Genomic DNA, 12,500 nt, shown 5'->3' on the forward strand with positions numbered 1-12,500 from the left:
TGACATATTATAAAAACCAGAAAAACTGAATTAGGAAGGAGAAAACAAGGAGAAATGGGAATATGCTATAAATTTTTCCCCATAAACCTGATACAAAGGCTGGTTTTGTCACAGTCTGGGTTGTGTCACACAGATGCAGCCTGTAAAAAACCTCAAGGGTAGCTGGGATACTCAAAGTATCCCAGCAAAGGAAATAAAGCCTGTCATCTCAGTAGCAATTGTGAAAGGTGATGCATTGCTCCCTGGTCACTTTGCAGGACCTTGATCCGTGCCTGAGAGTCTGAACAGTCTTTCATGCTCTCCTGCACGTGGCACAGGCAAACCTGAGGCATGACACAGCCTGGAGCAAGGCATGTTCTCCTTATGAAATATTTGTCACTGAAGTCCTTCCTCCAAAGCCTATTTCCCAGGCAGCCTGTTCAAGGCAGAAGCTGGATAAAGGGCTGTGGGTTTATTTGCTTCTGTGTTAAACTGTATCACCTGTACACAGAGAATTTCACTGAGTGGAGGAGGGATAATCGGCCAGGATCAGAGGAACAAGCCATTTGCTCAAGCAGTGTCTGAGGAAGCAGAAATTAAACTCTTTACTTCATTTAAAGGGAAATCTAGCGCTTGTATCATCAGCTCCTGGTTGCCTGTGACTGCAGGGAATGTGGAAAGGCAGCCTGCCTCCAACCGCTGGCCAAGGACAAAGGAATACTGCGGCTGTTGGTAAGCAGAGTAAACAACATTTGTTCCCCAGTTGTCTGTTGCTCGGCAACCAAAGCTCCCTGTACAGTTTTAACTGATCAATGAGTTCTGCAAATGAGGAGGCATAATGATGCTCTCTTCAAAGCCTGTCTAAAGCTTCATCCCCATGGCAACCACTAGACCCAGCTTGACAAATTGATCACCTGATTCTGTCTTCTTAAAAGGCTGCTTTTTTTTTTTTTTTAACAGCTGTGCACTCTCTGAGGAACAGTGTTCACATACAGAAAGGCTGTTCTGTCCCCAACTTCAGTTTTACTGGCTCACATTAATACAAATTAAATAAAGACCCAGAACTGACAACAAAATCCCAAGGGAAGCCTCCTGATGGGATGAGAGCCTTAGAGAATAGCTTTGCCCTTTGGACCAGAAATCAGAGCTGTTCCTAGATGGTATCCAGAAACCCACTCCATCCTACATTTCTTCTGTCACTGTAATGAAGCCATTTCTTAAATCTGCAAAGTTCTGGACATGACATTTCCCAAAACAGAACCAAAATTTTCAGAAGGAGTTTCAGTGACACTCCTAAATCCATAGAGACCTAAAATTATAGTTATATATATTAAAATTATAGGCTTCCCTCCCTCTCCACCCCCTGAAAACACTTATCAGCTTCATTTACTTTACGGCACCACCAAGTGTCCAGCACTACTGAAAAATCTGGTTCTACCTTTATGCACCCTAAAATCTAGATGAATTTATCAGTGCCATGCTGGAAAACCATGGCTTGTGTGCTGCAGGGCAAGCTTAAAGGATGTTTGCATGGCTATTCTTCTTTGTTAGCTTGTTCCTTTGGGACAGCAGTCTAAAGGAAGCTAAGCAGCAGGATGCAGAGAAGAAATAATGAAGGCAATGGAGACAGGCTTGCAAAAATCCTTTGCTAGAGGGAAAAAAATCCAATCAGAAAGATGCCAGAAAATATACCAGTTGCCTGAGGCTGAATCCAGCCTAGGAAGGTTGAACCTGCAATTTATTTGTTGTGTCTTTAATTTTAAGAAACCAACACACTAGAAAAGACTAAAGAAACTGTCCCGACAGGTCAGCTAGAGACTTCTTCAATGGAAGTGGCATTGTGTCACCACCCTGTTCAAAACCCAGAACTGAGATTCGTGGCATTAAGAGTTTGAGATAAACATCGAGCACGCTCATCATGCACAGACAACAGCAGATTCAAGATACAGGACTTGTATGACCTCACACCAGCCTAACTTTCTCCTGAGGGGGGGTTGTACCTGGGATGTGCAGTACCTCTCTCCTGAGAGGTTTGGGAGGATATGCTTCCATCCAAGGAATTTCCACGATGACATGCTGAAACAGCAGCCTTTGGAGGTACAGAATCTGGCCGTGTTGTCTCACAGACCACCTGCAGTCCCTTTGGATGGTTGTAATAAAAGAAAAGAGGTATATAAACATACTTATCTCTCCCATATTAGCTTTATAACTGCGATTTGTGCTAAGACATGACCTTTACTTCCACCACAATGCCATGGTAATATGGAGAAACTGAGCAAGCCTGGGGCTTCTTAGTACTAGGCATTGCACAGGCAAAGGGTAAGACAGGGCTTTTGCCCAGGAAAATACGTAAGATCATTGAATCATAGAGTGGTTTGGGTTGCAATGGGCCTTTAAGATCTAGTTCCAACTCCCCATCATAAGCAAGATCAGATTTCCATCCTACAAGACAGGATAAGGACAAGAAGATCCAGACAACTACACCTAATACCCTTTGGTTCCACTGCAAATTAGGTTGGGAGCCTTTGGAAGAACTGTGAATAACTGTAATTTCTGGAGACGGAATACTTTAGGGTGGTAAAAGCAAGTTCTGTTTTCCCCCTTCTCTCAGCTCCTTATTCAAGCTTGTCAAACCTTAGCACAGAACTCACCTCAGTGTGGCCACTGTCCAGATTAGGGGATTCACAAGTCGCACTCTGATTGTTGGTGGGAGAACTTCTCTTGGCTGAGAAAAGAAGTCAAAGCAGAACATTTCAGGAAACACCTCTTATATTATAATGTACCACTGAAAGGATAAACCAGAAAACAAAACCAAACCCAAAGCAGCCTCTCTCTGCTGCAGACTTTCTGGGCATCAGCCACAGCCATAAAAAGGAAAAAGAAAAAAAGGACTGTTTGAATTTTTTGCACAGTTATTTCCATTGCGTTGTCATCTACACTGTCTAGTGGAAACCTCTATTTCTTTAAAATTTAATTTGAATATAAATTTTATCCTAAATCCATCTGCCATCAAATTTTGTTTTCCTGTACATACTAGTCCCTTTCATTTTGGAGTTTTCCCTCCTATTTGCACATATATTCGGGTCCTTTTCCAGGCTACATCTCTCAGAGTGTATTGGGATTTCCAATTTGCCAAATGCTTTCATCACAGGAAACACACATATCATAGAGAAAGTTTGGTCAGTGATATTGTAGCAGAACAAGGGCATAACACTGACTAGGAAGACTATTCTTGAAATCCTGTCACATTGAAAGCTGTGCAGATGTGATTTAGACTGACTGCAAACAAAACATTGCAAAGCTTCTTCATTATAGTTTGTTGTGTGAAGGAAAATTTAAGTAAATTTGACTTTTTTTTTGGTCCCAGTTTGAGATAATGCTAAGATAGCAGCATATTCCTTGATATAAAGGACCTCATTCCAATTACTATTTCTGTCCTGCTGAAAATGCTTTCGAAACATAACAGAGCATTTTCCTTTCATACTTTACTCCTTAAGTTATTTTTTAGGAATTTTCTGACTTCAGACAGACCTACAGGAAAAATTCCAATGGTTGAAGAAAATTTAGGACTAATTCCTTTTGTTAGTTCCAGGGCTGAAATCCTATATTTTAATTCCAGAAATTGAAGCAGAGGGATGAAGTGTTAGATGTCAAAGACTGTTTTAAATAATCTGAAATACTCAAATCTTTTCAATTCTGGGATGTTCCAAAGGTGTACAAAAACTTCAGAACAAAATTACTTGTTTTAAGAAAAATCTGATTTGGCAAACTACATTTTCACTATGATGAAAATTACAGCTCCATGCTCTTGAGAGCTGGCAAGCAATGCTACAGCAATATATCCAGCTCACTTTCAATGCACCACCTTGTAGAAATTATGCAAAACTATTGTCTAAAAACATAAAAGTAAAGTTTTTTGGGACTAGGCCTTGGAAGCCAAAGTCTCTGAAGCCTAAGTACCCAATTCCAGTCTCATTATGGCTGAAACACAAAGGAAGAGCAACCCTTTCCAGCATGCAGAAGTGAATTCACAACCTAGGCCTTTCTTTGGAGAGTCTTGAAATTACCTTTTTTAATTTCATAACATGGGGAAATTCAAATTTTAGATAGGAGGAGAATCAACTGTGTGTTCTTCACTGTTCACTTTTGTTCAGTGCCAGTTTGGGAAAGCTCAGTTCACCCACGTCAGACTGCTAAGAGATACTGCCTTTCCCCTTCTTAGCAACTGAGGGAGATGAGGTGAAACAGAGATAGGAGGCTGACAGGTAATGATAACTCTACTGAGGAGTTTCTCATTTCCTATTTGTGATGGCTCTCTCCTATTCAACTATTAGACAAATGTCAGCTGACTCCCGAGGGGAAACAACCTGAAACTACTCTAAGGTTTCACTAATTCCTGCAGTATCAGTAAATTCCTTCAAATACAATGACCACAGAATGTAAGGCAGCATTAGGCATTCCCAGCTCTCAGGAGCTACATTACCACAGCAAAGTCACAGACCTGTAACGATGTTCCTGATGGGCTTTACAAGACCATTGAAGGCAGAAACTTCAGGCTGCCTGTGTTCCCACATGGGCTGCCAAATAACGAGGCCACTGGCCAAGCGGAATGTCAGATCCGACTCCTAGGAAGAGAAACACATGTGGTGGCACACCAGCTCACACGAAACAATGTGGTTTCCAGTTTGTGAGGGCTGCAATTTCTCTGATGCACAGATCCTACAAGAGATGAGTGACACCATGTGCAGTTCTGCAGTGGGTATATGCTAACTCGGGGACCACTGACAACGCTCGGCAGACTTAATACATGTCACATGCGGCTGATGAAAAATCACAGAGAAATCTCAATACAAAAACACACAGGAAGGTTTTTCCAAATGAAATTTCTATACTAGTTAAGGAACCCTGTTTTTCCTAGGACATTAAGCTGTAAAAGAAAAGGCCATTCCTGTCAGAAAGCATCTCTTTTAACCATATAAAGTCACTTCATGTTTGGTATTCAATCTCAACCTTAGGATTTACACTCCAAGACTTGAACTTCTTCCCCAAAAGAATAAGAATACTAAATATTAAAACATTACTTAGAAATTGAGGAAACATGTAACAGATTACTATGAAGCAGTGGTATAATACATCACTGATATCATTAGCACTGTTGGTACCTGAGCTATGACAGTACAGAAACACTGACACTACTTACAGTGATGCTATCATTGCTTTACGTATGCAACTGGCCTAAATCATGCAAATTTGGGCTTTTCAATATTTATCACCACAGTATTTCAGAGATCTCAGAGATTTTCAAGATAAACCTGAGATACTGATATTAACCCCATCTTATAAATGGGAAACAACATCCCAGAAAGATTAATGTTGAAGATTGGAAATCTTCTCTCTAATAGCCAGGGTCTACCTCCAGTTTCATTTAATTCATTCAAAGGGCAACCCACATTTGTGTGTGTAGCACTGGGAAGAATTCAACACTTCTTCCTGTCCTGTCCCAGTAGCTTACAGAAAAAATTATGACAAATTTGGGCTAAATAAATTGAGCTATACTGTACTGGAACTCAGTAGCAGAAGTAGGGAAAGAATCTACTTCTCCAGTCTTGCTTTCACCTGCCTGAATCAAAAGATTATCCTTTATTTCCTGTTCTTTCTTATCTTCTTCAACTGTTGCAGCATAGGAGGCAGGATTAGAACAGATAACTAACACCCCCATCACTTCATGACTTTACAGACCTTTTCCAAGTACCTACTCTTTCCCAAGGCCTAGCTGGAAACGTAAAGGCTAAAAACTGCAGCCCCCCAGAGAGGCAGGAGAACATGCAGAAAATGCCTTCTCATCACCACTCTGCAAAGCTGATGCACTCAGCATAAAATCAATAGAGCCACCCCGGCAGACAGGAAGCCTGCAGCCTGCTTCCAACTTCAGAACAAAGGAATGCTCCATTGCCTTTGCTACTGCCATGCTTATAGCACCATCACACATTCCTGGTAATTAGCATCAAGATGATTAGTAATGACAACAACAAATCCCAGTGGCAGCCCCACAGTTGAAAAACTAGCAAGGCCCTTCAGAGCAATGGTTGAGAATCACTGGCACAAGCCAAAGCTCACAACCCTTTCTGCAGGTTCCTGGATCCCAGAGACTTCACAGGGGCCACAGATCTTTCACATTCCCAAAGGCTAAAAATGGCTCACTTCAGATTTATTTTCCTTTGTGCCTGCCTGATGCTGAGGTGATTGTTCATGTCACTGGAAGGATTTCTTCCTGATGGCAGTGGTATCCTGCCAGCTTGTTAAAACATTTCCAGTGGTCCCCCAATGTGCACTGTAGGCTGAATTAAATAACAATCACAAAGGCAGAGTAATTCCTTTCCTGCTCAGAGCTCACTCCACACAAGCACCCCATCAGCGTTCCACTTACTTTAATTCTGTGGACAAGGGGAGCAAAGAGGAAGACAAACAGCTCCACGGTGGCCATGGAGTTCTGGAAGAACTTCCTTCTGCTATTCTCCTCCTCCTCAGTTGTGGCGCTGGGCTGGGGATGTCCTGGTGATCCTTGGTTTTCCGCCTGATGGATAAAGGCGCTACTGCTCCCTCCCCAGCTAGAGCCTCTGTCCCCTCCAAATCGGTCATTGCTGCAGTCCTGAGGAGCCTCCAGCAGCATCCAGTGAAGAGTGTGAAGAAGCTTTGTTTCAGCTACTCCAAGCTTATCCTGATGCCCTGTGTGGAAAAATGCATCACTGTATCTCACAGGGTTACCATTAATGGTACTGTTGAGACTTTCAGAGCTGCACGGGAAACTGGACATCCAACTTCCTGATAAGCATTTGAAAATTAAAAATCTACCATTAAAAGCATCAGCATTCTGTCTCATTATGTTTGAAACCTCCTGAAATCTCCTAAATCACAAGTCTCCATTTACTCCACAGCATTTGCAGTCCAGTTCCTGCAATGTCAGCTGCAGGGCACGGACAGCAGCATGGACATAGAGTGCTCCCAAAAGCAGCCAACTTGACAGTCTTGTCTGTTTGACTTTGTTGAATAAAATAAAATGGAAGTGAGCACTGTAAGGTGCTCAAGCTGTGTCCTGTTAAGGCCTCCAACTGGCATGTCTCGGGAAGCAAATTCCTGGCTGAAATCAATCAGTAAAAGACTTACTAAAAGTAAGTTCTATTTGGACCTCTGTCCTTACTGTCTGATTGACTTATCTGCTGAGAATCCCATGCATTGATCTGAATAAAAAGAAAAAAAAAAGAAACAAAAAGCAGAACTGAAGATACTAAAAGTATCTGCTACAATTGACAACTGAAAGAAATACGTATTCCTTCAAGGAACCCATGTCTGCTGGGTGGTTGTTCTAAAATAAGTTCTATTACCTCTGGAAAATAACCAGCAAAATGTTATTGAACTGCTCTTCAGCTCATCAAGCCATTACCTTCACCGGGGAAGCTCCCACAGGTTACCCTGCTATAAATAAGAAAGACAAGCCACAGGAAAGACAAGCCACAGAACGAACTAACTGGGGTTCTAAGGATTTAGAATATGTTGGCACCCTGAGCATCAGAATGTCACATTTTGCCTGACAGCCCCCTCAGAGGAGCACTAACCCAGCTTGTTGCGGTTGGAGAGCAGCGTCGCGGTGCAGTGCAGCACATGCGGGAGCGCAGCCTGGACGAGTTCCCAGCGAGAGATGCTCTGGATGGCTTCAGAGAGAGCTGGAGAAAGGCCATGCAGTTTGTTTTCTACTAAAACTCTTTCAAAAGACTAAAAGCAAGAACAAGGAAAGAAAGACACTGTGTATCTGTTTCTGCATATTCCTTCCAGCACATAGAACATTCTCTTTTAAAAACCTGTAATATTTAATTGTATAACTAAAGCACATCTTGTAATATTTTTCCTGAAAAACACAGACTGTAACTAAAGTTCACCAGACATTTGGACATACTTGACTAAGAAGCGAAAGGGCCACACAATATATTTTCTGTAATATAGAGAGTTAAAGCAAGTATAACCCGTATATTAGTAAGTTCTGACATCAAGCCAAATGTTGGGTATTAATCTGGCATGCAAGTAATCCTGTTGAAAGTCACAGGAGCTAAGGAAGCCTGTATTTGTGGAGCTGAGTGCTGGATATTCTTCTCAAACACACATGCTCTTTCAGTTTAGTGTAACACAAAGGGCAACCCATTAAAGGTATATGAGCCTTAGGAAATGTTTTCACATCCTGTCACAAAAAATAATCACTGTACAAAATTTTTTGTCTAGCCATGATGTAATGGTTTTATGAACACTTAAGAGAGCTGATGGCTGCAGCAAGTTCATTATTTTTACCTCAAGCAACAAAAAGTAAGACTATCTGCCTCTGACATCTCTATGGAAGCTCCTTATTGCTAGTTGTTCCAAAAATTTCAATAAGTTGCTGCTCTGATCAGATACAAAGATCTCATTATAGGTCACAAATGCAGCTATATTCCTTCTCCAAAGTTCCTAAAGGAAAGATAATGACAATGCATGTCCTTGCCATATACCAGCTTAGCCTCATGACTACCTATTTGGTCACAAGCTCTTTCACCAGTGCGACAAAAACACGTTGTTGCTCCTTGGTTTTCCATTCAAGGTCTCATTCCCGGGTACTTCAATGGCATCAGGGAGAAATTCCCCCAAAACTGCCTTCTGGAAGCTGTGGTCCACATTCTGCATGCTTCAGAAACTCAAGAGGAAGCCAAGGAGTTTGCAATTATATCTTTAAATTAGTCTTGCATTTACCACATTTTGGGCCTCTGGGCACACATGAAGATTTCCCTACATGCTTATCTGCCAGATTCCGCTGTTCTTCCCTGGCCTGAGCAGAAAGCCTAACATATTTCTGTACCCTAATGAAAGATTAGCTTCTGGAGCAGCTTATGTGATCACAAGTATCTGACACAGAAGTACTGCATGCTACCAGAAAAATGCAAACACAGAAGCTGCTGTATGGAAACCACTGAGTGTTCCTGCCTGCTACAGGCACTGCCAGGTACAGTAACTACTGCTGTGGATGTACTGCCAGCACAGGAACTAACTGGCATCAGTCCCCACATTGAGAACTGTCCCAAGCAGACCAACAAGAACATGCAGTTCTTTGGACAAGTGTTCCTGTGGAATTTGCCTGGGGTTCTCCATAAAGATCCAGCTCACAGCAGCTTCTGTCTACACCAGACACTGAAGATGCAAGGCCCTGGGTTAGCATTTGCTCCTATAGAGCCTTCCTTTTGGATTGCTGCAGTTCTACTCTAACTTTCAGGACCTGCTACAAAAAATATACAGACATTGAGACAGAAGACCTAATTTTCACCCCACATGAACTGAGCAACTGCTGCTACAGCTGGGAAGACTTACATGCTTCAATGAGAAGGCTGAATGAGAATGTCTGAAAAAGCTCCCTGCAAGTCAGTCAGAAGACAGATATTGTCATGCTATGGGTATGTCTGGAGCTGCAGCCTCAGGGCTGCAGCTTGGCTGAGAAAGCAGTTACCTACTTATAGCAAGCTTGTTCGTGCCTCAGACACCCCACACACCAAAGGCCAATAAAGAATATGTGCCAAGGTGGTAGTGAGGGAAGTCAGTGTTTATATCTTGGCTGGAGAAAGGGCAGCCCCTTTCAGCAATGCTCTGTTTCTGTTTTCAGCTCCCTCAGGCCCACTTACACAAGCATTTTTCCTTTTAGCCTGGTGGTGACATCTGTTTTCACAGGGAGTGGCAGTCAACCTTTTCTGGCTGCCTTCCCACTCCTTTTACCTTCTTCTCCACCAAGAACCAAAGGGACTGTCAAATACCTTGTGACCAGGGTCAGTCTGTGTGTTCCTTTGCTGCTGGAATGGGAACAGGTAGCTGCCTGAAGATGCCTAGACAAGGAGTATAGGACAGAGCAGATTCTGGCTGGGCTTTGCCATGGTTTCATAAACAGCTTTGCTTGAGTCACGTGAAATTCCCTGGCTCTAAGCCCAGGGAAGATCTACCTGCATGAATTGCATAAGGCAGCAAGGGCTCAGCCAGGCCCCCAGCCCTCACTAGACATACAGGACCTTCAGAAGCTCAGCACCCCCCCTCCCACCCTCTCAGGAGCGCCAGAGGAACTGCAGGTGTCCTCCCGGGGAGTAGCCCTATGGGATTGCACGTGGAGAAAAAAATAACTAAAGAGCAGGGCCCAGTACTTAGCTTTGTACAGAAGGACTCTGGCAGAGACATGGAGAAATGGTTAGTGCTTTTTGAGTTGGACTTGTGTCCTTGGAGGGGACCTTACAGTCCTGTTCTTCCAAAGCTCAAGTGAAAAGCCAAGACCATCACTAAAGTAACTTCTGTCTGACTAGAAAGAGCTTGAAATGCAGGCAGACAGTACTGTCAGTTTGGAGCAGGTCCACTGAGCAAGGAGGAGTTCCTAGAAACATCTAAAACATTAACCTAGGAGTTCATAGCACATGGGATTGTAAGGTTCCATTTTTTACTAAACACAGCAATAGTATAAACATTAGCAAGTAATGAAATACAGATGCCAAGCACTTTATTTACAGAAAACTGTTGTGCTTAAAAACTCAGTTTTCTGCAACCAGGCCCGTTGTTTGGATAAATAAAGGTGACCTCCTTCTGAACTTTCCATATCTATACTTTAATTATTCATAACAATAAAACACATAACTACATTTTCAAAAACAAGTAAAAAAAAAAAAAACAGAAAAGAGATAAACTTTGCATTTGCAAGATCCTCCACAAAACATTTGTGTTCTTCCATGCCCAATGCAATCCAGGGTAAAAGAATTTAACATACCCTTAAGTTCCTTACCATCACCCCAAAAATACATTAGCTTTGTACAGCACTCACTTGTACTCCTATGAGGCCATTTACAGCTCTGACTCATGCACATTAGGAATGACATTGTGTCAGGACAGAACAATTTCAGAATGGAGAGAAGGAAGAACATTAAATCCATACTGAGGCACAAAAGCATTTAAACAGTTTAAGACAATGTATGGGGGAGGGTATTTATCTCCAGCTTAAAAGCTATTATTCATAGACTAATTGAAGTCAGTGTGATTGTTCATGTAAGGAAAACAAGGCTATGAAAGGGCTGGGTTTTTCTTCAAGTATTATGGTATAAAGCAAAGCTCAAAGAAGCAATGCAATCTGCTCCTGCACACCAGATGCTGTACTCACTGAATCTAAGCCTCCAGCATCTGCTTCCTCAATGCACAATATGCAGCAAATTCTACTGCAGCAAGTTTAGAGCTAAGAATAATAACAGAATACTGCATGACATTGTGTCATTTGCATTGCCAGAGAGTCAGCAGCCTATAGACATGCCTACAACAATTCTGGCTAGCTAATTTTAAAAGGACAGATCATTTAACAGGTGCACAGTATTTTCAGGCACATTAGTCAATACAGGGGTGTTAGACAGTCAGCTGGATGTTTCAGAAGATAAGTCAGGTACCTGTCAAGTTCCAGAAACCCTGCCTCACTCATGCACTCAGCACCCTGCTACCCCACTGGACAATACAGAACGCGTTGATGTGGGCAGACATTCCTGTGCACCAGCAGGGAGAGGAAACTGAGGAGCAAAGATGATGAGAAGGTGGCAGATGCAGCATATCAGGTTGTATCAGTTGCTCAAAACTAAGCCTCACCTTTGAAACCTTTCTACCACAATTTAATGATTATGTTAAGGACTGGAGAAGAATAAAGTTCTTCATTCAAGGGGTGGAAATTAATTGGATTTTTTAAGACCTTCCTTTCCCTTGGCTGACACATGTGATTTATGTTGTCTTGTGGGTTTTTTTGGTGTTATTTTTTACGCTTAGTAAATCCTGGTAGGTGCTCTTAGAAGAAAGGTGCTTTAGAATCAGCCTGGAGGACACAGAGGAAGACCTAATGCCAACAGCACAGCAGGAAGCACAGGGAAGTCACAGACAGACAGATACATCATGGAGAAGGCACAGAGAAGGAAACTGTCCCTCTACCCAACAGTAACAGGTATGAGTTCATAGGTGGGGCCACAGCCTCAGAGAAGAGGTGCTCCAAGGCATGGCTCCTGCACACTGCCAAGGCTCCTGGTAAAGGACACAAGGCAACGAGCTCCATTTTCCAGCCTCTCAGCAACCAGACACTGTCAATGGCATCAGGCAGTGACGATGCCTTTTGCTCCATGTGCTACAATTGCAGTACATTTTACTCACTGACACACTAAGCCAGCAGTCCTCTATCACTATCTGGTATCTAGCAAAAACCCTGAAAAATTTATGGGTTTCTAAGAAGAAAATGAGTCAGCAATAGCTAAGGCTTCTCCAGCTTAATATCTTGTGAGAAGGAAGTCAGAAAATTGCTGCAGAGAGATCTAAGTACTTTAAACTACTAAGATATGTGTCCAGACCAAATTTTTCCACTCTGTCAAGTTCAGCTGCAACAGCTTAATGTACTTTAAATAATCCAAAGACCAGCAACCATTCAAGGAATTCTGAAATTCTCTAGATACACATCTTAC

The 12,500-nt window shown here is 42.4% G+C and overlaps 1 protein-coding gene across 16 annotated transcripts in view; it reads right to left on the reverse strand.

Annotated features, from left to right (window-relative positions):
- UNC80 (unc-80 homolog, NALCN channel complex subunit) overlaps positions 1-12,500 on the reverse strand; it is a 119,576-nt gene that overhangs the window by 105,188 nt on the left and 1,888 nt on the right. For 15 of the 16 annotated variants that reach the window (XM_051787725.1, XM_051787723.1, XM_051787712.1 and 12 more), the window contains exons 3-7: positions 7,593-7,749; positions 6,407-6,705; positions 4,481-4,604; positions 2,631-2,704; positions 1,980-2,119 (exon numbers count right to left, since the gene is read on the reverse strand). In XM_051787725.1, the coding sequence (XP_051643685.1) occupies positions 1,980-2,119; positions 2,631-2,704; positions 4,481-4,604; positions 6,407-6,705; positions 7,593-7,749 (794 nt within the window). The remainder of the gene's footprint in view (positions 1-1,979; positions 2,120-2,630; positions 2,705-4,480; positions 4,605-6,406; positions 6,706-7,592; positions 7,750-12,500) is intronic. The other variant, XM_051787722.1, reaches the window with a different exon arrangement.

The sequence above is a fragment of the Manacus candei genome, unplaced genomic scaffold (assembly GCF_025592945.1).
Source record: "Manacus candei isolate 608988 ecotype Guabito, Panama unplaced genomic scaffold, ASM2559294v1 h1tg000023l, whole genome shotgun sequence".
NCBI classification, from domain to species: Eukaryota; Metazoa; Chordata; class Aves; order Passeriformes; family Pipridae; genus Manacus; species Manacus candei.